General features: G+C 47.8%; 2 protein-coding genes across 4 annotated transcripts in view; both read left to right on the top strand.

Moving 5' to 3' along the window:
• LOC121664008 (probable bifunctional methylenetetrahydrofolate dehydrogenase/cyclohydrolase 2) overlaps positions 1-14,064 on the top strand; it is a 48,512-nt gene extending 34,448 nt beyond the window's left edge. For both annotated transcript variants that reach the window (XM_042026968.1, XM_042026964.1), the window contains one exon: positions 63-14,064. In XM_042026968.1, coding sequence (XP_041882902.1) covers positions 63-117 — 55 coding nt within the window. In that variant the 3' untranslated portion in view covers positions 118-14,064. The remainder of the gene's footprint in view (positions 1-62) is intronic.
• EREG (epiregulin) lies at positions 122-27,516 on the top strand. 2 transcript variants are annotated; one of them, XM_042026971.1, is made up of 5 exons: positions 122-199; positions 25,178-25,261; positions 25,408-25,531; positions 26,097-26,243; positions 27,105-27,516. In XM_042026971.1, exons 1-5 carry the CDS (start codon positions 163-165, stop codon positions 27,163-27,165), a joined length of 453 nt encoding a protein of 150 aa, XP_041882905.1. In that variant the 5' UTR covers positions 122-162; the 3' UTR covers positions 27,166-27,516. The 2 variants fall into 2 exon arrangements, with proteins under 2 accessions (XP_041882905.1, XP_041882904.1); XM_042026970.1 differs by lacking the exon at positions 122-199 and adding an exon at positions 19,655-19,789.

The raw sequence follows: 27,516 nt of genomic DNA, 5'->3' as shown, positions 1-27,516 counted from the left end.
TGTGCAGGCTGCTGCGCTTTCGGATTTGGCTGATAACAATCACGTGATGATGTCCATTTTAGATGCAGGAAACTGAAATCACCCTACAAAGTGTGCGTGGGCGAGACAGCGTTGTGAAGCCCTGGTGCTGGGACACTCACCAGTTTGCCTGCAAAGGAGGGGATGTTCTGCTGGGAAGGCCCCCTGCACCATCGGACAGGTACCCCGGCCTCGCTGAGGAGACGAACTCGAGGGAGCAGCAAAGGAGTGCTCAGAGGGAACTCCCGCAGGACTGACAGGCTCTGTGTGTTGTTGAAGAAAGACTTCCTCTCTTGGGTGAGGGTGACTCATGCTCAGGTCCAAGCAGCTGAGGCCACTGGCAGGCCTCTCGGCGCTCTCTTGTGCCCGGTGTTTGCCGTGGGGAGGACTGGTTGGTTTTAGCTGTTTTCAGTCATTTCAAGCACTCGTACAGTGTTCTGCTTTGGTCTTTTGTGTGTTTTGTTTGGTTTTGTTTTCTTCTTTTTCCTCCTCTGGAGGAAAAGCACCACCTCCCTCACAGTGGAGCTGTATTCTGGACATCATGCACTGCCCAGAAACCATTTGGGTTCTGATTTTGGTGTATGCTGGCTGTGTGTGTGGATAAACAGCCCTCTCCCAACCCAGCAGTTACCTTCAGTGTGCTGGGCCAAGTGTGGGCTTCTGGTGCCATAAAGGACAAAAAAATGCTTTGGACTAAGGAAAATGGCTGGTTCTCAAAACTTTCCTTAAACTTAGGAATATAGAGAGTAGGCAATTCCTGGAAAATTAGACCATGACACCTCTGGGCATGGCATGTTCTTATTGTTTTCATGAGCAAAGCAACCAGATGCCTTTCTCAAAATGGATTATGGAGTGTGCTCGTGACAAAGAACTCTCCTCTTCCCAAACATCCTATGGCAGCTCCTCAGTTCCATGGAATTCCAGGCAGAGTATTGCCTTGCTGCACTCTGATTTCTGCACAAGACTTGAATTGCTAGAGAAGTTGGAATTTTGTTATGAAACTTCAGTACAGCTTTTCTCAGGAAACAGACTTCCTCTATTCCATTCTCGTATTATGGGCACGATGTGACCACTCAAATAAGAAAGAAATTATCTTAGGGATTCAGTTCCACCCTGGACTAACAGATTCCATATAGGATGCTTGGTTCTCTTCATCTTATCTACAAAGAATTGGGAAGGTACAAAGACTTGATTCAAGGAAAAAGGAAGAAAATTGGTTCTGAAGATGGTGGCACTAACTGGGACTTCTCACTGACAGCTGGAGTGTTCGCCAGTGCTGATGTGACTGGAGATGGCTCTCAAAGATTTTCATTTCAGCTGTTGCACATTGTAGACTCATCTGCTGTGCTCAGCCACCTACCAGAGAAAGGCAGTTGGTACTTTGAGATCTTGTGGGGTAATATCGGCTCCTAAATTCAGGTGCCCTGCTGAAAGCTCAGTTTCTTTGTTGTGAGTTGATTTTCACAACAAGGACGCATGTTGTTTGTTGAAAAAACTGTGTATTTGTGAGACTGCGGTGACAATGCTGAAATGTGTATGAAAGGTGGGGTTCGAAAGGGTAAAGGTGCGTGTGGCACTTGAATGGTCTGAAGTTCAGGGGGCTTCTCATGTTGGGGTCCTGGTCAGTAGCTGAGCCATCTTGGCTCTGTGATACCAGTAAATAAAACAGCACGTCACACACTGCTTGGAATCCCATGTAACAGAGGGAGAAGCAGCATGTGCATACACAAAAAGGATTGCTGGTGAGGAGATGGATGGACACCAGTCCTCTCCTCTGCACATTGACACCAGCGTTTTCCAGCTCTCAGCCTTTTTGTCTTCTTCATCTCCAGTCAAATCTTCAAATCTTTGCACTGTTTGCTCCTTTTCATTCTTCTGACCTTTTCTTAGGTGCCACAGATAACTTGTGCTCTTCACAGTCTTCAGGTCAGCTTTCAGTAGTGGCCCTAACATCTTGTGTGTCACACGTATGTGGTGAGAAGGCAATAGATGTGAATTACAGTCTGCACATCCTCACAAACAAAAAACACCGTTCACCCCTCTCACATGGAAATTGAAAACGTGCATGTTATCAGGAAAACAAGGTGAGAGATCTTTCTCATTGGTCTCAGAGAAAATTTTAGAGCTGAATATCCAAAGGATGAAAAGCCTTAGAGTTTTTATCACATGAGTGAATCTCCCTCTCACCAGTGAGTTGTCTCTTCCTGCATGCACACTGCCAGTGTTGGGTTCACTTCCCAAGGACCAGCCCTTCTCCATTGCAGAGGCTGTGTCTTGGAGCAGGCACACACCCTACACAACTGGCTCAGGGGGTACGTGCACTTGTCACAGAAGTTCTGAGGGCAGGAGTTAGAACAACTGGACTTCACCCTGCCCAGAGAAAACTGTTGGAGAGAGATGCATTCGTACTGATGTTTGTTATACCCTTTGTGTACCAGTGGCCAGGATATGCAAGTGCCTCTTCAGGAGTATTTACTCATTGCAGTGAGCCATTTTGTACCTACAGCAACATACACTGACTTCATTTTTTCAATGTTTGGTTAAACAGAAGCGAAAAGGAAGGTTTACTTACAGGCCACAGTTTCGCAGGAGACTGCATAGTGAATATGGTTTTCTAGTTGGCTTTCTGGCCCAAGGCGGCTTTGGAAGTGAGAGTTTGCTAATATTTTTCTGCTAGTAGAAGAAAAGCTGGAGAGTGAAACATCAGATGAGCCTGTGCCATGCAAAATGAGACTGTGTGTCAGGGCAGAATGAGAATAAAATGGAAAGATGAAGATGGGAAGGAAGGCAGGAAGGAAGGAAAGGAAGGAAAAGGAGATGTTTGCTTTATTGTAGTTTCCATTTTCCAAGTGGCGTCAAGGCTTCCAGCATTGGGTTCCTCGCCACCTGGGTGGTGTGTGCCCGTCCTGCAGAAGCACAGCCTCAGAGGCGGCCCCAGCTGTGTGCGAGGCATCGCTGTATGACTGACTCACGGTGCAGTTTGGCTGAGGGAGTCTGCATGGCCTCTAATCGCTTCGTGGAGTCAGCCCTGCTGAGCCCTGCCTTGATAAGTGACAGATGCTGCCAGCCTGGAATGGTGTGTTGCTGCTTACAGTGCTGAATTTCCTGCAGAACTGGCCCGTCAGAGGATCAGGATCATCTTTCCTGGCTCATTTATCAGGCTCAGACTCTTTCTGTAGTGGCATAATTAAGCTTCTCCTTCCCATTTCAGCTGCACGTGCCAAAACCTGTCATTTCAAGAGGAGGCCCTGTGTTTGTGTGACTTCTAGGCAGGCCTGCCTCAGCTGTGAGTGGCAGCAGCTCAGCAGGGCCAAGGCAGAGACATCAAAGACCAGGATCTGCCTTTATGAAGGACAGAGCACTTGCCCTGTGCGTGATCCTGGCTGGTGGAACCACAGTGGCTTTTCCTGCCAGCACATCTCTCAAACTGAGTTGCCCTTAAGACACTCAGCCCTGAACCTCCTTCACTGGCATCTGCAGCCGCTGTGCAGGTGTGCTGGGCTTCCACTGGAACACCTTCCCTGAATTCAACTCCCATTTTCTGCTCAGGTGTGTGGGTGGCCTGCAGTTTCCCTGATCCCAGCAAGGTCTGTTTCAAACAGTGAGATGCAAGCCTGGGAAAAAGATGGCTTTAAATACACTGCCTTTGGTTTGGGAGGGAAGTGTAAGGAGCTGGATTGATGCTCTAAGTGCGCAGTGTCCCTGTCCTGCCTGCCTGCCCAGGCACACTGGTGGCTGGCAGGCAGGTAGGAGACAATTTTTCCTTGGAGATTTTCTCTTATGCCTAGTAAGCCAGAGTATATTTGGATAATGACACGTCAGGGTTTCTTCTCCATCCCACTTACAGTAAAAGTACAAATCTGATTCGTGCTGCTGCAGCCAGCACATGGCTACCTAAGTACAGCCTTGTGTACTAAGAACTAGCTGTGAAGCTGGTTACTTGCTAGTGACTCTCAACTTCATGCAAAAAAAAACCCAACCCAAAACCCCCCAAAAAACCCACCACAACCCGCGCCCCAAAAAAAACCAAAGCGAAAAATCAAACCCGAAAAATCATATTCCTCTCGGCAAAATTTTATCGATTTGTAATTCTTTACACCCTTTATATGTTTTTTTTAATTTCTGGTCTATGAAATACACTGTAGGTGGCAAAGCATCCCACAAGTAAAAGGCTAATTTGGCAAAATAATTGATTTAATAATTAAGTTCAGAATATCTCCTGTCACCTCTGAAGCTCACAATTCTTAATGGATTGCCTTTAGACCATCCCAAGGAAACAAGGCTTTGAGAATAATGTGCTGTGGAGAACTGAAACAAGGAAGGATTAAAGTCACATGAAGGACAGGCATCAAACTTCAAATCTTTTTAAAAAGTAGATCATTCTTCTGTGAGTTCTTTTAAGACATGGTGCTTGGGTAGATCAATAGCACAATAAGTGTTGAGAGAGGGAAAAGACGGATCAGACTTTTAAAAATGCAAGTTTGATGACAAATAGCAAGTTTCTTTTTGAATATTCATTTCAGTTCTCTCGTGTGATGTAAATGCAGATTTTCTGTTTGTGTTTTAACTTTTACAGCTATTCAGAAAAGTATCATGTCAAAGTGTCAGTGTTTGAAACCAGACCATTTACACGATGCAGATAAATAATCTGAAGGCTGGATTCAGTCAGCTCTGGCCTTGTCATAGGCAGGGTCTTCACAGCCCTGCTCATTTCAGTGAATGCTGGCGCAGAACCCAGCGCTGGCTGCTCTGCAGTCTGTGTGTCACAGAGGTCCAGCGTTGCTTACTCTTACCCATCCTGAGCCTTGCTCAGAACAGGGAAACGCCTGTAGAGGTCCGTATTGTACTGCAAATCCAGGAAACCACTTGGGACTCCTCCTTTACGACCCAGTTAACAAACAAACAAACAAAAAGTGCAGGTACTCATTAAAAGCTCAGTGTAAGTAGTCATTAATTGTCATGACAGCAATAAAATCTTGTACTATGACTAGACTTGGGGCTGCTCCTACTCTCGCTGAGCTGAGTGGGAGCGAGAGCAGGTTCTGTGAGCAGCAGATCTTGGTGAGCTGAAGGAGGTGTGCACGAGAGGGAACTGTTCACTGGGCTGGTTTGGGAGCACTGGTACTCCAGGCCCTTTTGGCTCTTGGCTGTACTGGTGGGAAGAGCTCACTCTGTGTGGCTGCTGGGGTTGGGAGCTGGGACACAGGCTGGTTTTGGTTCAGAGCAAGGTTTGACTTGGTATGAAGCCCATGGCCTGTGGGCAAGCAAACCTCTAAATGAGAGATTGCTCGAGTCAAATTAAAATTCTAATTTCATTTTTCATAAGTATAAACGTAAAAATAGTCTCTGAGACACAGTTTCACAGACAAATTAGGGTTAAAACTGCTGTAAATGCTTATTCTCTGGAGCAGTTTGGGATGAGCTGAACTTGGTAGTTGAGGCATGTCCTGAATAGCCATTCTGGGGGAATTTCCATTTGATGGTTTGGGGGTTTTGCCCTGTTCTGGAATTGGGGCCGCCTGTGAATGGTCACCTGCCTTAGCTCTGGGCTCAGTTTTTTAATTCATAAAAAGGTCAGAGGTATCCAAAGGTGAGGTTTCGATTCCATGTCTGAGTCACTTAAATGCTAATTTTTAATCAAAACTTCTTGTTGAATTTATCTGGTGAATATTGGCAAGGAAGTCTCCTAGTATAGATTCTCTAGTGGCATTTCTTTTTAACGGGATTTTGTCCTTTAATAAGCAAAAACACAGTTTGCTGCATTTTGAATACCTGATATTCAAATGCCAGATGTGTTTCCTGGCCAGGACTGACCAAAATGCATCATGACAGCATTGTCCTTGCCTGATGGGAGCCAGGTTGATGGAGGCAGCTTCCTAGGTGGGGTATGTCTGTGAGCCCAGAGCTGAGTGTCCCCATCTGCTGCCTCAGGCCTGAATTGCTCTTGGAAGCCCAGTTTTTGAAACACTGTTGCTGTGTGCCAGTTCATCTGCTATCACCTTCAGCTTCCCAGGCCAAGGGGAGCATTACAATCCGGTTACAGGAGTGTGAGAGCATGGGCCCCGTCACTCCAAACCTGCTATGTTCTTTGCCTTTTTTTTTTTAATTGTTCAGGGTTTTTATTTTTTGTTTGGGGGGCACGGGGAATGCAAGAACCCTTCCTTTCTCCTCCTTGTCCAAGGCTGTTGTGCAGAGAGGCCTGTCCACAGCTCCCTCTGGCAAGTAGCACAGCCAGGCTTGAGACACGAGAGGACAGGGCCCAGCTTTGCAAGAACGTCTGAGTAACTCGGGCAAAGCTAATTTGTTTGACATCATTTCTGTACGTAAGGCTAAGTCTGTTTGTGTCCCATTGTTCTGGCAAATCCCACGATGGACGGCATTTTATTGACTTCTGCCGGCTGTTCAACAGAGCGCAGCAGCGGATTTGGCCATGAGCACTGTTCCAGGAAGCTGCTTTAATAGATGCCAATGCCGAAATCAAAGGCTGTGGGGCAACAGCTGGGCCTCGCAGGGAACTGTGGCAGCTTCACCACGGGGAGGACCCAAGTGCTTCCCTTGAGTGCATCCCTGATCTGCCAGCCGGGCAGGCCAGCAGCCACCTCTGGGCGAGGGAAGCAGGGCGGGATGAGTCAGTGACATGGAGTGGGAGGGGGACCTTGAGTTACAGGCCGTGCCAGAACATGCAAGATTTGTCTGAGAGTTTTGTGCTTTTCCCCTTTTCAAGGCTATGGCATTGCATGTTCATGGACGTTTCTTGGAGGGATGCTCTTCAGGAAGGGAAACTCAAGGAGAGCCCCCAGGTGGCCTTGTCTGTGTTTGGGATTTTTGGAAACGCAGCATCTCAGGTGCTGAGTTTTTGGGTACAAGTCTTTGTGGTTCTGACGCGGTACTTCGGTAGCTTAATCTGCCTTGTGTCTCAGGATGGATGAGTCCTGCAGTGCCTGCTACTGCTGTAGCAGTGCCCTTTCAGGCCATCCAGGTTTGCTGGAGTGAACCGATGCACTGAAACACAGGCAGGACTCCCAAGGAGCTGAAAGAGAGGAAATTCTCTTGCCCTTTCCCCTTGCCTTGTTAATGCTTCTCTTGACTTCTTTGGTGGCATGTTCACGATGTCTCTTGTGCAAATAGATATGAAAGTTCTCCCTCAGGCATTTCTCAGCCATCTCCTGAATTCCTTTCTCCATCACTAACGATGTTTTCCATCAAGATTACAGCAGGAAAAAAATGTTCTCTATGGGCTAGGTGCTCCCCTGTGCGTGAAAAGTGTGTTCAGGAGCCAAGAAACACTAGGAGTTTCTTCCTGATTGTTCCCAAGAAGAATGGGGAGTGACGCAGGCAAAGGGCATGACCTTATACCAACACACACACTCCAAGGCCTGCACAGAAATGTCCGTGACCTCAGCATGACAATGAGGGATTTGGGGGTGGTCTGGCCCAGTTGGGTGTCCCCTCACATTCCTCCCTGACCTTTTCCTTCTGGCCCAGAGGGGTTCCTTTCAGCCTCATCCTTCCTGGCCTACCCAAGACAGCTGTCTCCCCTTCCCACTAGGAGCAGGTGCTCTTGTGTAATTTGGGTGCCACATTCAAACTGCAGCCTGAAAGGACTTTAAAGGGGTGTTTAAGATGATGCCAAGTAAAGGTTAGTTTGATTGCTTTTTAAACCATTAAGGATTTGTGAAATGTACTGGTGGAATGATTCCACTAAAGGCTTTTCAAGACAATTAATCATAAAGTTGGGCTCTGATTTTCCCAACCAGCTCTGGCCTAACTCCAAGCCCTGCTGCAGGCTGTAGTAAAACATTTGTTGTCTTCAGTGGATACAGACTCAGGCTACTTGCACTGCCTTCAGTCCATGGATATATAGGCATTTATGGCTTTTGAGTGCAGTGGGATTCTTAAAAATTCCTATTTTTTTGTGGTGGTTTCTTGAATGAGAAGTACCATGATACATAAGAAGAGCAAGGTGAGAGATACAAGCCAACATGTCACTCGAGAACAGCAACTCAGAGATTTAAGTGTGCTTTGAATGCTACTCGAAGGTTAAAAACCCTGAGTGGAGAAGGAAACTCAGGGGCACTTGGCCCAGTGTGTGTGTGTGTGTGTGGGCACAATTTGGGTAAAGCCTGTTGAAATCCTGGGCTGCCACAGGGTTCCTGGGGACTGTGCATTGTCCATAATTTCAGTGAATTGAAGTGACACTGCTTCTCTCCCCCAGTACAAATAGGTCTATGTATGTGCATTGAAAGAAAACATGGCACAGATGGGAGACAAATTCCCTTTGTCTTTCAAACATTGGAATACATTTAAGACTGTGCATTGCTTCATTATTTTCACATCCTTCCTTCAGCACTTAAGCTGTGTGCTAAATTCCTATTATGCCAAATGACATTTTCTGTGATCAGTGTCCAGGTGACATGGAAAAACATGGTCAAATATTGACAGAGGTGCCCTGTATGTGTCTGATAGAAAATCGCTGACTTTAATGTGCATACCATACCTTGTGCTGATGAGGAGCCAAGACTCTGCCCTAGATATCAGGTGGTTTGGTAATGTTGAACAGCAAGTTTGTCTTTATTTCTCATAAAAATAATCTTTGTTGACTGAGAGCTTGGGTTCACGCAGATCAGTACATGTGCAGAAAGCCCTGCAGAAAACATTCCATTATTCATTGCAGAATTCGGGGAAACCCAAACCCCAGCAATGTGGGGAGAGTCGGACCCCCTGTGCCCCTCACTGTGTCTCTCCTGAGGCCCATGCAGGGTTTGGAGTGGGGGGCTATGCCCTGGCGTAGGGGCAGGTCTGTATGCGAAAGGTGCAGATCAGGCCCTGCACAATCTTCTTATTCTGCACCAGAGATTTAGTACAGTCCTTTCCACAAGCAAATTACCCCAGGGTCTATGGTCTTGTGCAGAATGCAAAAATGATAACTGATAGTAATTACAATTAATATAAATAAGACAAAATTACAGTTCCATATGATTTAATACAAGTCACTGCCAAAGAAGTCGAAGTAAAAGGTTTCCACATATCACGTGGAGTGAGATGGTACAAAAGCAGCTTCATGTGCTTCAGGTGGCCTGTTAGTTCAGAGGCTTGAGCTTTAACATGGTTCTTGTCTCTTTGTAAAGCAACAAGCTACCTGGGTGCCAGGCAGGAGCTAAAAGCTTATTTAGCCTGTGCTAAGGGTGAGCAAGCAGCAGAGGGAAATAGCACAGATTGTTGGGCTGAGACCACCGTGCACAGGGTCTGACATGTCCCAAGGGAACCAGGCCCAAGGGACGGAGTGGTCATGGCATGGGAATATAATGACCTGATGGCTTTCCACTCTTAAATCTCTCTCCGTGGTCACCTTTAAATTTCCCTTCTCCCGCAGTATGGATCAGGGCTGTAGCATCAGGAGGTAGCAGTGCTGCTCTGGCTCAGCATCCACAGAGGAAGTGATCCATGAGAAGGGCAGGAGTGCAGCACAGGGACAAAGGTATGAGTCCCTGCCTCTGCACACATTCGGTAAGTTGCAGGCCCTGTGCTTGCCTCCCTGCTGCCATCAGACAAATTCCCAAATAGCTACAAGGATGCCACAGGGATGAAAGTGTTACAGACTTTGAAGGTAGGTCAGAGTTGCTGGGGTATGGTAAACCAATGCCTAGTCCCTAAGTAACAGTTTGTAGCATAAGTAGCGTCTGTAGATAGAAAACCAGTCTTGCTCCCAGCGTGAACTCTGGGGAAAGCAGGCAATGTTTCAGCAGCCAGCTGAAATTATCCGGAGATTCCCCTGGCCTGTCATGCTGCCGAGAAAGTGGAGCCTTCTCTGCCTCTGCTTTTGCTTTTGCTCCTCGCCTCCTTCAGCCCTGCCATTCATAAACAACTGGGGGGAGTTTCGGGTGTTACTAATTTTAATAAAGTGGTTTTAAGAATGTTTTGCCTCTCACAGAGCTTTCATAACATATAGTAATAGAGGCTTTTGGCAGGACCAGTAAAGCAAATTGCTCCCACCCTCCCTTAGCATGCGGTAAGCTGTGTGTTCCCCAGCAGCCACGTGACTGAAAGTCTGAACACAGCGCAGCACCTGGGAAGCTGGGAATGCCCGTGTGAAACACGCAGGCTCCGTGTCCAGCACAGAAACACCAGCCTCTGCTCTCCCACACTCACTGGGCCCGTGATCTCTGCCAACTCGTGGAGTTCTCTGGAGCTGCTTATTTTGGAGATGATGAGGAATGTTCTGTCACTGGGGATGCACATCCTTGCACCATGGTTTACTCTAAGCCTTAATTTTCTTTGCTTTTGAGGGCTTGCATCAGATTTTTAGGCACTATTGAACAGAGACATTTGTGTTTATCTGCCTACCTGGTAAGGGAAAGGTAAGCAATTTTTATGCTTCAAATGTCTCTCATATCTCCCCAAGGGCATTTAGTTATCTCATTCCTTGGCTGTAGGTACAGTTGTAGTGGGTGTAAGTTACAGCTTCCTCCTACTGTATCTGCAAAGCAATCTGGAGCCCAGCTGAGTTCATAGCGCAGTATGCAGTGATCTATCTTAGAACAAGTAGGGTCGGGATTTCACACTGCTGCCTTTTTGCCCTTGTTTTAAATTAAACAAGTTCCTGATGATTTGCTTTACAGCGAACACCTGTTTCAGGTGCGGCTGTCGCTGTTCGGGTGGTGCTAATGATGGGTTAGAGGGCTGTAACACAGGCCTGACATTTCCTAGGGATGACACCAGAGCAGTCTGTGCCCCTCACAGGAGCAGAGGAGAAAAAAATGGTGTCCTGTCTCGGAAGGTTTTGGGAACACCACTGAGGTTATGCTGGGAATCAGACTGAAATGACACTTGTTCCAGTTTTTTCTTGCTTGTGACATAGCATATGAGTCTTGTCCTTTTAACCAAAGTCTGGGGGAAGTAGCTGAATGCTTTGCTGACATCTGACCTGATGCTACCATGATTGTAGCCTGGTGTTACAGTTCTTCAAGGCACTTGTGTTTGGAGCTAAGGATGTCCTGTCAGACTACCTGGCATCAGCACGCTCCCAGTAGTGGGTTATTCACATGTGAATGAGCAGTGACACAACTTGGTGCTTCTACTTCTACATCAAGAGTTCTTAGTGTTGCTCTTCTGCTTGCTTCCAAGCTGGAGCTTCCCTCTGCACGAAGGCAACTCCTCCATCCCCCAGAGCTGGCTACCCAGTTAGTCAAATACAAGCCAGCCAGGATAGGTGTGCCTTGCTTTTAATACAGCTTTTAGCTGAGAGGGAACTTTGAGCATCTCTCTAGCTCTGCTGGGAGGTTTTGTCCTGAGATGCACTGCCAAAACATAAGAGCTTGGCTTTATGACTTCTTTTTGAAAGCTATCTTTAGATTTACCGTGGAAAACTTGCAGATTATGGACAGGTATCTAATTATTGACCATCAAAACACCCTATTTTGCAACACTGAAGAAATTCACAAGAAAATTTAGATTTTTCTCTGTATGTCACTGTCTTCATTCGGCTGGAATGGATCGTTTATATGAAAGAGAAAAAAGACCCTGCCTCTCAGTAATATGTAGCAACAAGCATTCATATCAGTGTAAATCCCTTACCTTCTCTGCCTGAGTGAAAACTACACAGCATAAGCCTCTGGGAAATAATGCCAACAATAATGTATCATTCCTTTCATTTATAGTTCCCTGGCAAATGCTCTCCAAATGCGCCAACTCTACAAACAATTTGTACAAGCCATGAAGTAGAAGTCTTGGTATGTACCATGAGAGGCAGTGCATGGTCAGTACGGGTTGTGCAACATTACCAGTGAAGTAGGAGAGAGAGACGGACTTGCTGCAGATGGGCATGTATCAAACTGGTGAAGTGCAGCTGAGGGGCTTCTGACAGGATATTTACAAATTACTGATATCCTGTTTATGGGAACCGTGTAAACAATCGAAGGCCGTTGCCCAAAGGCTACAGTGTTACTCAGATCTGCGTAAAAGACAGTTCCGACACGTGCAGTGCAGTTGGCAGCTCTGATGGTGTGACATGGCAATCAAAGCTGCTCCGCTGTACTTAAATGCGCACAGCGATGCACAGCGCATTGCATAAGGTGCGTGAGACACTGGGAAAACGCTTGCAGAGAGACCTCTGGTTTAGTTTAGTTAACCTGTGCGCCCTTTAAAGTGGCTGGTTTGGAAAGATGGGTAATTAGCTTTGTATACTGTAGCTCTTCCTGGAAATCTCTCTCCTGGTTCTCAAAGGGGAATGTTACTGGAACAAACCAGGGGGAAGGGTTGAGGAGGCAGGATGGAGACAGAAGAGCAGAGCTGTGTTCTGCACAGGCTCTCAGGTCTGGCATGTTTCACCTGAGACAGGCCGTCTCCTGTGCTGGCTTAATGGGCTTCTGGCTGATGTCAGGCTGCTTGTGTGCTGGGTTTGGGCAGGGTAGCTTAATCTGGGTGTGGAGCTGGAACGTGAGTGTGTGATGCTTGAGGGGGTGACCTCGGCTGTAGGCACGCTGCAAGTCAAGGGCCAAAAGTGTCTCATCCTGAGCATCTGATGTGCAGCTTCACAAAAAAGGAGTTCTCAAGGATATCTGTTGAAAATCCTATAGAGGAACTGTTGTTGTTCAGAAGTTTAGCGAGGTTCAGAGACCGAACTTGTGTTTGGCAGCCTTGGCTAATTCATCCTTGTTCCCTAGCCCTTAATTTCCTGTACGAAGGACAAAGACCCTGGCTGCAGGAGGATCAATCAAGAACTGCCAGCCATAGCTTAGTGCTGTTGTTAATTTAATAGCATCGCTGATCTAATTGAACCCAGCCCTGGCCTTTGTCCTGTCCCACTTGATTTACACGCATGTGTTCCCAGTGTCATAAAGGAAATCTCCTGCCTCTCTTAAATAACACTAAGCTGCAGGAACAAGGACGAGAGGGTGGATATGTAGATACCACACAGAGGAGTTTTCCATGGAAGTGTTACAGTCAGCCGACTGGCTGCTGCCACCTCCCCTCCAGGACATCCAGTTGCAGATTCCTGTCCTGTCCCATCTCCTATTTGCACCTCAAACCACCAGCACGGTGGTACCCACGGATGGAGAGATGGGACAAGTTCCCTGGGGCCTGGGCCTTCACCTCCTCTTGGCCCTTGGGCGTACCCACGGCTCCTTACCGAGAGAGCAGAGAAATATGCAGGCACTGAACACCTTTTATTTTGCTTTTTAGTGTGGGAGGAATCCAGGCTTCACTCTGGAGATGGGTTGGGGTACAGCCAGCTCTGACCAGAGAACTGGAGTCTGTCTCCTTTCCTGATAGCTGACAGCAGCCTGACCTGCATAAATGGGAGGAAAAATCAGCATTGCAGGCAGGTGGTTGCCACCCATGCAGGAGCTCTCCCTGCCCTTCTCAGCCCCACAGAGGCCTACAGTCCTTCTCTGTGGCTTCCAGCCAGTACCCAGTCTGTGGCTTAGCTGGCTAATCCATTTCTTCCATGTGTGACCTGGGAACGGTGTCCACGGAGACTTGGATACCTGAGGTGATATTCAGACCACTGGTGGGAGGAGAAGGTGACTAGAAGATGATTTCTCATAGTCTTGGTCATTCCCAAACCAAACCCCAGAGGTTTCCACATACCATGTGACTCATGGGCTCTCAAGAGTTGGTGGTACTGAATTCACGGGAGATCAAAGAATATGGAGTTTTATAGCAGGCTGGGCCCAGTCAGGGAAAACACCGAATGGAAATGTGTTGTTGGGTGTTGCAACCCCAAAATATTCCTGACCAGCTTCTTTCCCTTCTACCTGTAGACAGAGAGCATGATATCCAGCCTGGCTCCCAGCTGATGTGAGCTGGAGGGAGTGCCATGGATTATTTTTGCTGGAGTTGTAGGAGAGCTTCATTGGGGACCACAGTGTCCTAGTTTGAAATAAGATTGCAGCAAAGAATTGGGCACCTGTGTTTATAGACTCCCTAGGGCAGCCTGTCTCATCACCTCTGCATGACAACAGCCAGCACAATAAAGGCCTGATCCTCGCAGCCTTTTTTTTTTTTTTTGTCACTTCAGTAATAGTAATGATTAACAGTAATTATCAGAACAGTAGTGGGAGTGTCCCATAATGCTAGTGGATGGGGGAATTCCACTAAGCACATCTGCTCCAATGCTTAGTGCTGGTTACCAGGCCAAACAAATATACTGGGGACCCGTGGCTCTTTCCTAGATTTGGTTTCTGGAACATGTTCTGGCTAAGCTGGTTTCAGGTGAATTGCTGTTTACTCCATCATCCCTAATGACACATTCCTCCTGCCCAGGGTGCCCCAGCTCCCTGTGTGCATGGCTGGTGTGCAGGTGACAGTCACTGCTGTGTCGCAGCCAAAACGTGGAGTCTGCGGATGGCTGAAGTCCCGGTGGTGGAGCAGGGCCTGGAGCACAGGGCGAGTCACAGCTCAGTGCTGCTTTGGATTCAGCAGGCCAAGCACAGGCAGGGAAACAGCCCTCTAGTCAGCCTTTCCTCTGCTCCTACATGCTTGAGATATAAGAGCAAAATATTTATCAAGGGCCAAAATACACTTGCCAAACGGATTGAAGCCAATGTAGCCAAGGCCTGTGATGGCCAAGATTCCCAGATGGAGCAGTGAAGAGTCAGGGGCTCTGCTGATGGTGTGTATGCAGCACATATTGCTCAGGCTTTAGTGCAGGCCTTAAAGGCTGGCCCCGTGCTTCAGCAGGTCTGTGCTTCTCACTGACAGTGTCTTCCTCTTGTCTTCCCTATGCTGGCACCAGCTGTCCCGATGGGAGGGGGAGGTACAGGAGAGGGATGGAAGGTCGTGGTGGAGAGCCCACAGCCAGGAGGGACTGCTGTGCAGAAAACCTGAGAGCAGCTGGTGAGTCACACTGGTCCCCACCGCAGTGGGTTTGCTGTCATTTCATTGTCCTGAGGTGGATGTCACTCTCTGGGCAGAGCCATCGAGCGGGTGGGCTGTAGGGTTGTCCACCAGGAACGTGCTGCCATGTAGAAATTTCAGTTCTATTGGCTCCTGATCCGGGGCCTAAATGATGCACCCATGCATGCACATGGTGACTTGTCAGAGAAGGCAATTTTCGTCTTTGCATATGTTCTGTCTCTCAGTGGTTCATCCTTGTCCCTGAAGAATGAGAAATTCTCTGGAAGAGATTAATTTATAAACTCAAAAGAAGTGCTGATGGACAGAACAGGACACAGGACTGATGGGTATGGGGCTGGTGTTCTCCCAGCTTGCTTGCGACCTACTACATGCTGTGGGGAAATCCCCTTTGCTTCAAGCTTTATCCTTCTATTATTCTGTTCTATGTAATTACTCTAAACAGTTCACCCAAAGCAAGAAGAAATAATTAATAGATACAGGGGCAGTGATATGGGGAGGACTTGGCTTGATAGCACTCTCAGCAAGGGCACAGGTTTGTCTAGCACCAAGTAAAGGGAGAAGCCATGGAAAGACTCCACAAATGAGAGAAGCTTCAACCCCTCGGAGGCTAAGAAATCACTCAGCATGGAGCACCGGGCTGTAATTAGGAAAGGGAAATCACCCAGCTGAGCATTAAGAAGTTCTTGCTGCCCGTGAGATGTGTTGAGCCATTCAGGATTTGCCCAGGGGAGAGTAATGGAAAAGTCATACAAGCCAGGAGAACGAAGTTTTAAAACTGCCCTTTAGGGAGGAGTGCAGCACGAACTGGGAGACCTGTCTCCCTTTTCAATGCTATCTTCTGAGATGGATGAGAAGTAGCTGCTTGGGGGTTTTTTCTTTCTTTTTTAAATGGCTGGTTAATGCTGACCCAAGAAGTTGGCAAAGAAATCAGTGAATTTGGGTAATTGTTCTTTATTTTAATAGCAAAACATCTGTGTTGTCCAGTAACTTTGACCTCATGCTGTGTTTACAGGAAGAGGCATAGGCCACTTTCAGCCCTGGGTGCAGAATTTGAACTCTTATAGTTTATAGGAGAGACTGGTTGTTTAAGAACACTTGACCTAATTCATCCCTCACATTCATGGCAAATTTGACCTTTAAATGGAGTAATTTGGCTCAAGGTTTTTTCTGTACTCCATTTCCTCCAGACGGTTGTGTCTACGTATTCCAGTTAAAAATACATTCCCTTCTTAGGGCATTTGTGTTCCCATCAGTCCCAAGACTAATTTATGATTTACCATTTATGATTTTCATAAAATCATGGAATCATTTAGGTTGGAAAGGCCCTCTAAGATCATTTAGTCCAACCATTCCCCCAGCACTGCGAAGCCCACCTCTGAACTGTGACCCCAACACCACACCTACGTGCCTTTTATATCCCTTCAGGAACTTAATATTAATCTTGTGTAGTTCAAATGAACATGCCATCAAGAGTGAGGTGCATTCCAACTGACATCTGACCTTCTGAGACTATTTCTTGACCATCTCTCATGCTGTGCCATAAAAGCTTGCTGTATGTAAGTCTGCTTACACACATACTGACGTGCACTCATGCTGTTTGAAAAGTGATGGATGATTTTCCCAAGAATTTATGAAATTGCTGCTTTTTGTTACTTTGCGCGTGCACGTAACAGTGGTGAGTGCATCAGTGCAAGACTAGGAATGATTTTCCTTCCATTTCAAAAGTACTTTCTAACAAGAAAAGATGTTGATTTTGCGAATTGGTGTTGTTTTCAACAGATGAAAGCAATGCAGATCCATCCCCACAGCAGCAACGCATAAAACCAGGTGCAAGTCCTACAGAAGGCAGCTAAAGTAAGTGCTACAGACACTTGCCATGTATGGTTTTAGTTTTGTAAAAACATATAGATAAAGTGGCAGTTTGTTGCTGTGAACACGTGTATTCTTCTACAGCAAATCTCCTCATTTTCTCCATGAGGAAAATAGACACCACAGAAAAATATACATTTAAGCTGTGTTTTTTCCTCTTTAACTCAAAAGGGGCATGTTGTTCATAGAAAGTGCTGTGTGTCATCAGTGATGGATACGCTGACAGACAAGGCTCAGTCTGTAGCCTTGCAATTAGCACTGCTGTGAATCTGCTGCTCTGTCCCAAAAGGAGAGATGAATGCTTGAGACATTGGAAGGGGCTAAAGCAAGGAGTTGAGCTGAACCTCTGTACTTTGTAAAGAGAGGATTTCTTTAAAGGTGGTTATTAAGGCGTTGCAAGGTAATAAAGCAAGCGTTTTGCGCAAGTTCTTAAGGCATTTCCTCATGTTCTCGTTACACTTCGTAAAGAAAAAAATCCTGACACGTCAAAGCATTCAGGGGGCTACTCACTGGTCGGGTGCCAAGGGGCACAAATCCACGGGTGCCTTGCCCTGGGCGTGCCGGTTCACCCCGGCTGAAATCGAGGCCAGCAGCAGAGATGTACCCATGATGCTCTGTTGCCCAACCAGTGCTGCCTCTCGCATTGCACAGACTTGTCGCTCTCACCGGGCCCTGTGGGATGCAATGAGCCTGCCTTACAATGACCCCATTGATGCAGCAAGGCCTCTTGGAAAACTGGCTCTTAAGGTGTGTGCCAGCCTTATCCCAAGAGACATCCTCCACGTGGAGGAGGGGATGGTGAAAGCCACATGCAGGGATGCCGGATGAGAAATCAGGTACTGTGAAACAAAGCACATTACAGTAAGATGAAACAAAGATGTGTCCATGATACTTGTTTTCCACATATTCAGATCTGAAAGAGGAAATTCCAATGAATTGCTCCAAATGTGTCAGCGTTACTTGGTATCTGGGTACCTGCACAAGACTATAATTAAATGTTGCCTTTCAGAGGATAAATCATGCAGGAATTTAAGGGTAAAATTAATTATAAAGTGGAAGTTCTTCGGCGATGCTGCTTTTTAAGGCATCTGTAAGCCCACACACAGAAACACGTTGCTAATCATTGCCATTCCATCCTTTACTCATTATGATCCCTGAAAGAGCAGACAATAAAATCCTTAATAAGGGGGATCAGCACAAATTAAAGAAGAAACAAAAACAGTCATGTGACAGCAAAAAAGATACAATCTGCATGACATGACTAATGCTAGAGGGGAAAAAAAGGGGGCTTAGAGAAAGATTCCAGTTACATCATGCCCCTCTTGGTGTGGAGGGCATCCTTCTAAATGCTACTTTCACACAGAGATTTACTACATTTACCTTGCCAACTCTCATACCATTTAGGTAATTAATAAGTGGTGCTGACACACAATTCTGTAGCAACATGCTGCCTTTTTTCACTTCATCATCTCCATGCCACTGTCAACCTAAGCAAATGCTCCCAAAATAAGGAGGAGTATGATTTTTAAGTACCAGATCTATTGCAGCCCCACGAATGAATGTCTTTATTACTTAGAACTGCATTCTGAACACGGAGTTGTCGTATAGGGTATTCTGCAGTATCTTCTACAGTTATCTCTCTTGTATCAATAACTGTTTATAAAATGGAGAAACTAGGGGCGCTTGAGTCATCAGCTGTTACAGTGCAGTTCAGTGTCAATACTCAGGTTCCTTTTGCTGTGAGATAGGCTTATCAGGGGCACAATAAACTGGGTATCGATGTGCCTTTATGGGAGCCATAAGGCAGGGGAAGATGATTTTTCCTTTAAAAGGAAAAGAAGTAACCACCGTTGCAGAGCGGCTTGTTAAGATGAAACACGCTTCATATTTCAGGCAAATGTGTGCAGTAGGGATTTGCTGGGTGGGATCCCTCAGTCATCTGATGGTGGGATGTAAGTGCCGAATGAGGTCTTGCCTAATATAGCGACAGAGTGCATGGGCTTCAACAGGATGCTTGAAAGGAATTTTTTTAAATGTAGCTGTAACTGGTTGGCTGCTCTTTCAAGGATCTTATAACTGAAAGATCTGTTGCTTCCAGGAACTGCCTGTGCTACTGGGCCGTGATGGGGCCAAGGGCTGGAGGGGAACATGGCATATGCACCCCCTGAGCTCAAGACCATTGCGGCCAGCCCAGGTGCTGGGAGAGGTGCTGGCATTCCTGGTGCCTGTGCTGTAACTTAATTGACCATTTCTGCCCCTAGCGCCGGGGCTCCCTGGCAGCTGCACGTGTGTGCTAAGGGTCACTTTGGAAATGCTAGGAGATGAGAGATTAGGCCAGCAAGTTTCCATTTGCCCACCCTGGGGTGTTTTCCAAGCCTTGGTTTAGGCACAGATGGTGTTCATGGCAATGCAATGGTCCAATGGTCCTTTGTGTGCCAGCAGAGCCTGCCTGGGCAGCAGCTGGCTGAAGGGCCCCGTGCCATTGCACATCGCATGGATGCTTTGAGGGCAAGCAAAGGCAGTGGTCCCGAGGCTGTGCCGTAGGCATCCACAGCCCCGGGAAGTCCCGGGCGTCAGTGCCTGGGCCAGACTGCTCAGAGGGCACGGGCAATTTTACGGCCCCAGGTACTATTTTCAGTGATACTTGCTGGAATGAAGGACACCTAATGTACCCGGGCACCAGCCAACGGCCGGAGGGGCCAGAGCTGCCCCCATCTCCCGGCGAAGAGCCGGGACAGCCGGGCCGGGGTGCTGTCCCTGCCCGCCGTCGGGACATCGCCCGCGGGCAGAGCCGGGGGCGGCGGGGCAGGAAGCGCGGAGGCCGAGCCGCGCCGCTGCCCCAAGCCGGGCGGGCCGAGTGTCACCGCGGCGGGCCCCGCCTCTCCGCGGGCACATAAAAGTGCGGCCGGCCGGCCGGCCGACTCCACGCCTCTCCGCCGCTCCTGCCTCCGCCGCCTCCCTTCCTGCCGCCTCCTCTCTCCCCGGGGACCGAGGGCGATGGACGCCGGCTGCCTGCGGGTCCGCAGCCTGCTGCTCTTCCTCGGTAAGCGGCGACGTCCCCGTTCCCGCGGGCTGGGGCTGGGAGGGCGTCGGGCGCTGGGTCCTGGGGCAGGGGGATTCTTTGGCTGCTGAGAAATCTGTGTCAAAGCATAAAGTTCGGGTTGCCTTCAGATGAAGCAGATGTGTTTCTCTCCGAGATGAAGTCCGAGGCGGTGACAGGTGTACCCGGGTGGATTGTATGTGCTGAGGAGTGGAGCACACACCACACTCTGTTGTTACGGGAGGTTTTGTTGTTTGTGTGATGCCCAGGTGTGTCCCGTGACTGAGTGAAGGTGAACATTCTTTCCCTTCTCGCCGCCTCTGCTCCTAGCCCAGTCTGTTCTCTTTCACCTTGACCTGTCCTGTTCATAGCCCGGTCCTGCTGCTTTCGCCCAGGCCATGCTCTGGGTGAGCTCAGTGGGTGAATCCTCACGGCAGCAGAGACTTCCTTATGATAAAAAACAGGTTGTGGCCTCGTTCTGCTTGACACTTCTCCACCTCCTCGCTGGGAGCTTGTTACTCTATTGCATGACATAAGCTACCTGAAAGCCCCAAGAGAACACGTGTATCCTTAGAGCATCAAGAGTCCTGGGGCCTGGGCGTGCTGTTGATGTAAGAACTGATCCTTGTCACACACCTCCATGGGGCGCTGGCAGTGACAGGTGGTGACTGCTGAGAGCTGGCCCTGTTAGGCAACTTGAGCTGTGTGGGCAGCAAAGTTCTGAGACCTGGCACACTCGCAGCTTGCTTTAATGACAAAGCATGTTCTCACACTCATGATGTTGGACTCGAGGTCGTAGTTGACGGAGAAACTTGGTTCCCAAGACTTCTCTTTTGGGACAGATGTTTTCCTCGCCTGCCAAGCCCACTGCAGCATGAGTTTGCGTATTTCATCTTAGCCAGGTATTTCCATAGCAGCTAATGGATCAGCTGCTGCACAGCATCTCACTTGTCAGGACAGCAGGCTAAACATCTTGTAGTCTGTGAGTCAGCCATGCTTTGCACAAAACTGACACTGGAAGGAACTGGTATGTCTTCATGGATCTGTATGTGAATTTCTTTGTTTCCGGGGCAGGCACAGCATCTAATAGTAAGGGATGGATTAGTCATAGCTAGGTGGCATCGTAACAAGTGCTGTGAGCACTTTATTGCCTTCCCCTCCCAGGGCAGGAGTGTAAGCAGAACTTGGTGCTTCTGGGAAGACTGTTTGTTACTGGTATTATGCCAGACTGGAAGAGGTTCCCTGCTGAATGGCTGAAGCCTTACTGAAGTGACAGTCCTTGCCAGATTCATATCTTGGCTATCGTGGGCTTGGAGACTGTGCAGCAGAAAGGCAATGGTGGGAGAGAGATGTCACTCGCTCCTGAGGAGACACAGTGCTGTGCCAGCCATGTGTGGATGTGGTAGTGATGGGGACAAGCCCAGGCCCTGCCTTTTCTGGGAGTTGCTGCAGGAGCCTTGGCACCGATCTCCTTGTGCTCACTGTAATGCCCACTCAGCGGGGAAGGCAGGCGTTGGACTTCCAGACTCACCAGACAGTTCCAAGAGCTGGTGACCTTATGTTTTCCTGTGTCAAATTCTCCTGGCTTGTCAGAAAATTGGCTCAGCATAAAGATACCTGTGTCTGACAATGGGGAAAGTGTTAGCGGCTGATGTGTCTGGCTGGAAGTAATAATGGATTTGTGCTTCTGTGGCATAGGGACTTCAGCTGCCACGCAAGTGGTGGAAGGGAGTGTGGCTGAGGCACAGGGGCAGCATGTGAGTAAGATCACTGGTGTGTAGGTCTCCAGAGGGGTGGAAGCAGTACTGGGATGACTGGGTGCGCATAATGCACAATTATCTGCATTATCTCTGCTTAAGGGTAAGTCGTGGCACAATGCTGAAGATGATCGTGTGGGCCTGTAGCAATTTTGGAGCACCAGTCTTCCCATGACAGACTGGCGTTTCCAGGGCTGCCTTAGAGCTGCCGTGACCTGATCCTGGACATCCGTAACTGTGAGTCTGCAGTTCCAGAATTAAACGATGGTCGTAGGGATGCTCACAAAGGCTGACTTCCATGTTACCTACTTAGTTTACCCAAAGGAGGCCTTAGACAGTCGAGACATGCCCTGGATGTCCAAAGGTGATAGGGATGCACCTTGATCTGTCTTTGCAGTTAGAATGGGCTGAGATCCTTCAGGTGCATGTCACCTGGGCACCTCTGCTTTGGAAGTGCAATCCATGGGAAGGGTGTAGGTGCTACTGCTGTGGCAGAGAGACCACAGAGATGCCAAGTGGGAGGTGGCATCATTCAGGTGAATTAGTACAGGACTGGCAATCTCGGTGCCAGACAAAGCCAACTCAAATAATAGTTGAGCTCTCAGAAACTTGACGGTTCCTCTAGTGTAAATCCTCCACAGTGTAGTCCTCAGTTTAATGTGTCTCACATGTGCATCCTTCATCCTTAGCAGTCAGCCTGCCATTGGAAACTACAGCTGGCTCTCAGTGGGCAAACTGATAATTAGCCCTTGTGAGTCGTCTATGATGGAGGCTGCAGGAAGCCAAGGCAGCTGGTCGCTGTCCCTCATTTTTCATTTCATTCCTCTTGGAAGGACAAGTAAGCAGCAGCCTTATTCCTGTTCCAGTAAATGCTGTCAGTGTTAACCTTGCAGGATCTGTAACCCACGAAGCCAGATGGGATTATGTGTTCATGCAGTGGCGTAGGAATACAACGTATAACACTCACATTCCTGCAAGACACACATGAAAATCCACCACCTCATTACTGTTATCTTGTACCGTGTGTTTGCTTAATGAACTGCAAAGGAATAACAATATAACCTCTCCCAGGTGCTGTGTTTGGTATACATCATCTGATAAATATCCCGGGAAAGGCTCTCTTTTGCCAATGCTGTGTGCGGATCCCTTCTCCTCCCAATGATGTCAGAGGGCAAATATGTGCATGGGGGAAAGGGCAAAATAGACCAGTGCAGAGCAGGAAGAACTTTGCCCAAAAGCAGCAAATACTGCTGGGTGTCAGCAAATATCTGCTCCTGCACTCCAGCCTTTCCGGTCCTGAGTGCCTGCAATCAGGTGGAGGAGGCACTGGTGCATGGCTGGGATTGGGAAAGCCCTTGGGCAGTGCTGGAGGAGGAGGTTATTTTTAATTTGTCCCTCATAGATGTCTGAGTTGTGGCCTTTGACTGGAAGGCTATGTTTCCTTCTGGAGCCAAGAGGAGAGCTGACCTGCCTCTTCCGTGGATGTGGGTTGGAGTTTTCTCAAATGCGAAAACCGGGTTCTGCTAACTCTCGGACTGGGAACTTCAGCTTAAAAAGCAGCTGCTCAGGTTATGCTCAGGTCAAGGAAGTGTGCAAACTGTGACAGAAATGTGTAGGCTACACGAGATCCTCAGCTGGCTTAATCCATCTGCTTAACAAGTGGGTATCGTGGATGCCTCTGGTGTGTTTAGCCTTGACTTTTGTTGATTTCTGTCCTTACTTCTTTCTGTGACATGATGTATCCTTAGTGGGACACTGCTGTCCTGTGCCACAGTTCCTCCATGCCAAGGGAGCAGCTTAGTCCGTAGAGCACTCCTGAAATGTCCCCCTAGTTCCTAGGAAGAAGAACTGATTTGGTAGATCTTTTTCCAGCATCTTTTGGGACCCCAGGTCCCTGGGCTGCCACTGTCTGACAGCTGATGGCCTCTTCTTTCAAACACTTGAACTTTCTGTTTTAGCAACTCAGACTGGCCTTACAGAAGTGTCAAACTGCTCCTGCTGAGGAAATCTACAGTGAGCACAGTGCTGCTTAAAAAAATCCCACCCTGAAAGTAAACTTGCATGTCCTGCCCCATTGGAGGGAAAGGCAGGTCCTGCTGAGTCATACTGGCAGGCACAGGAGTCTCCAGCTGGTGCAGGTGCCGGCATCATGGATCTGTTACTGTCGCTCTGGCTCTGGGGGACCTGGGCTTTGTTCTTTCTTCTAGAGCTTGGTGGAAATCTGGCTTATTAGCTTTGCAAGGAATGCAGTATAGAGGGAGGTAAGAAGGAGGAATGATGTTTTTAAAAATGCAAACACGGGAAAAAGCCCTGTCCGTCTTAGATATTCCTGCCGGTTTTGTGTGTAGCTGGAGTGAAGGATAAAGGAAGCCTGCTAATCACCCAGAAATAGATAAGCTGCTGGAAATCCATAAATTACCACTCCTAGATTTAACCCTGAGATGCAATGAAACTTTCTAATAACTGGAGTTGAATTAGAGTGATCAGGAAATTATGGAGGCACACTCCCTCCATTAGCTGTGCATGACCCGACAAGTTAATAGAGGCAAACAGCCCAAAGACACAAATTACAGACTTCCGTGGAATGGGGCTGATGACTAAGCAGTTCATGAGCAGGTTAATTTGTGACCCTAGCAGGAGTGTTATCCAGGTGGATTTTGTGGCCAGCCGGGGCAGACATTCACTGTTCCTCATGGGCTAGCCATGAAGCTACAGGTACCTTTGCTGGCTTTCAAATCCTGTTTGGAAATGTTCATTTAACTAGTGGAATACCTGAAAGCTGTGCCTGTTTCCTGCTAAGTAACAGTGGCCCAGGGTCCATAAAGTGGTCAGTAACCTCTCCAAGCCCGTGGGCAAATGAGAAGGGTTTGGTATCTCATGTTAGCAGCTTTGCAAGCGGGCTTTTAACCAAAGAACTGCCAAAAGAGTGGGTGTCAGTGCAGGAACTGTCCAGCCCTTCAGCTCTCTTCAGCAGGGAGAGGGCTGAGGAAGCTCTTTGCTGGTAAAGAGCAGCTTTTGTGTTAAGACTACCTCGAGCAGTTTGTGGTCTCTGAAGACGATGATGGGGTGCTGAGCCTGGCTCAGCACTGACCTGGTGTGCTGAGTCACCAGCTGCACTGACTTGCAGATTCCTAGGAAATTCTCTTCCTGTGGGGCTGTCGTGAGTCAAGGATATCTTGATTTTGATCAGCAAAAGGACTCCTCCTGTGATGAATGCTGGATTGTCATGCCTAATTGTGGGAGCCTAGCTATTTTCCTTGCACAGGTGCCATGCCAGACCAGTCAGAAACTTAACATAATCATCAAATGGCCTAATTCCTGCCTCTCCCCCGTAATCTCTCCAAGCCTGTTCCTGCCCAGTTTCACTCAGAGTATGGGCAAGAGGTGGTCACAGACAGCAGGTTTCTGTTGAATCTCTGTTCTGCATTGTAAATTTGTATTTCAGAGATGTTTCTTTGGGCTGCTGTATATAATGTAGGCAGCACGTCACTCAGACCTATATTTTTTCAGCTTTCAACTTTGGGCCTTTCCTACCATGATGAGAAGCTTCTGTTCTTGTATTAATGAGTACAGCAGCTTAAATACTTAACTCAAAATGCATCTAGTTTTGACTATTGTTTTTATTCTCTTACAGGTTACTTATTGCAAGCAGTCCTGGGCACAACAGTGATCCCATTGTGTGGGCCTGGTGAAATGGAGAACTGCACAACGGCGCTCAGTAAGTACTGCACAGCTCATTGTAAATAACAGACCTTTGGTTCCCATCTTCCTTGGGCTGGCAGCCTCACTGAGGTGCCCTTGGGAATCATTTTTCTCTGAGCAACATTGCCCACATCCTGAGGTGCTAATGAAATATCCTTGCAGTCCAGACAGAGAACAGCCCACGTGTGGCCCAAGTCGGGATAACGAGATGCAAGCCTGAGATGAAGGACTACTGCTTCCATGGGCAGTGTGTGTACATCGTGGACTTGGATGAGCACTATTGCAGGTATGGATGGGCCCCACTCATCCTGCAGATCTCCCTGGGGTGGGCTTTGAGGTGAACTTTGATCTGGCTGCCATTGACACTTAGCTGAAACACCATTCCAGCCAAGTATTAAATACTCACAAGAGCTTGAAGAGGAGCACTGCGTCTTATAATGTTCAGCTGCATTTAAGGAAGTGTTAAGCACGTGTGCTGCCTCCAGTGATCTCTGTGAGAGTCTCAGACACCTGAAATTAGTGACCAAGCCAACTTAGACTTGGGACATTCATTCTGATGTGCTTCCCTGTCCGTCTGTATTTATAGTAGTATGAGATCCAGAACTCAGGCACAGCACCAAGGTCTCTCCTTTGATCCAACCTACCAAATAAAGACCCTCTAGTCATTTTTAAGGGTATTGTTTGTTCACCTGAGCAATTTGCAACCATCTTTAGGACCGCGTGGGCTTGAGTTACATCAGCTTAAGTGTCTTGTCCCTGAGGAAACAGCAGGCCACTAGCATAGCATGCTCTTGGGCTGCTGAGGTGTAACCCCGCTGCCCTGTCTCTGATTGTGCCTCCCTCACCCTCAGGTGTGACGTGGGCTTCTCTGGAGTGCGGTGCGTGCACTCAGAGCTCGTCCGGCAGCCCCTCAGCAAGGAGTACGTGGCACTGACCGTCATCGTGGTCCTGCTCTTCCTTGCCGCCATCTCTCTCGCCAGCTACTACATCTGCAGAAGGTGAGACTCGTGTTCCCGGTGGCTCGGGAGGCTGAGCCAGCTGGAGGTGTCAGGCATCCTCTGAGCATCCCCAGGTAGCGTGGAACACCCACTCACCAGACAGTTCGATACACAGATCTGCTCACCTGTGCTTGAAGGGTTCAGGACAGGCAGTGAGCTGACAGCGTGGCATGGCCCAGGCTGCAGGGCAGGCAGCAGCACTCCCAGGTGCCTATTCACCCTGATACAGGGGCTCTCTAGGTTGGTTCATGTCTGGCTTAGAGGGTGTGTTAAGAGAGCAGACAAGGAATAGGAAAATTCTAGTCCTTTAATTGGTAATGCCATTGCCCCGGGCACCAGGGACTGGAGAGCAGCTGGATTACTACTAGCTGATTTGTTGATCTGGTATGTTATTGCGGTGAGTGTGATATCATGAGCATTGCCTTATCAACTTTACCATGGGGGACAGCACTCTTCTCCATGAACAGACCCAAAGCAGCAAGAATCATTCTCCAGCCTAAAATCTAATGGTAAGCATCTGTCAGAGAGCTGAGGAGGTGGAATAACTCCAGAGGGAGAGCTCAGCTTCCCAGATCTGGTAGGTAGCTAGATGGTAACCAGCAGGATTTCTCAAAGACAAACCTAGTACCGGCAGGAAGACTTCAATGCAGATGTGGAATTTTCAGTGAAGAGTTGAGAAAGGAGACTGCATTCAAGTGATGTCAGACCTGAAAATGAGCACAGACAGAGCCCAGCTGCTAGAGATTTAAAACAGATGTGAGGAGCTAATACAGCCTTTTTTCCTTCCTTCCTTCCCCACTCCCCATCACTCCCCAAAAGCAAGTGGCTTTCCAGAACTCACATTTCTCTCTTCTACTCCAGGTACCAAAACAAGAGGAGACAAACAAATGCCAGTGAATACAAGGAAGTTGGTGCCTTATAGGAGAAACAGTGGCTTCCTGCAGTGTTCTGTTCATCTGGATGGACTCAGTGGCTTCCCACCTATTTAAATGTTATTTTTATTAATAATATTTACAATATTTATAACCTTTTAAAAATTTCAATTGTTAGGTGATTCAGTAAACATAGGTCAAGCATTTTATTTTCAGTGTTTTATTTTTTTATTAAATAATATTTCCTAAAGGGAACCCTACCTAAGTGGTTCGCTGGGATAGAGATATATTTTTATAAAAACTCGTCTTCTTGCTCTGAAGAGAAGAATTTTATATTTATTCTTGTGAATATACTCAAAGCAATTGTACTCCTTGAAATAAAAGTTCTAGACAAAGTCAAA

The sequence above is a fragment of the Corvus kubaryi genome, unplaced genomic scaffold (genome assembly GCF_017639235.1).
Source record: "Corvus kubaryi isolate FWS band 111438036 unplaced genomic scaffold, C.kubaryi_AGA036_p1.0 37292, whole genome shotgun sequence".
NCBI lineage: Eukaryota > Metazoa > Chordata > Aves > Passeriformes > Corvidae > Corvus > Corvus kubaryi.
Note: the sequence above shows the minus strand (reverse complement) of the source record. Positions and strands in the feature narration are given on the sequence as shown.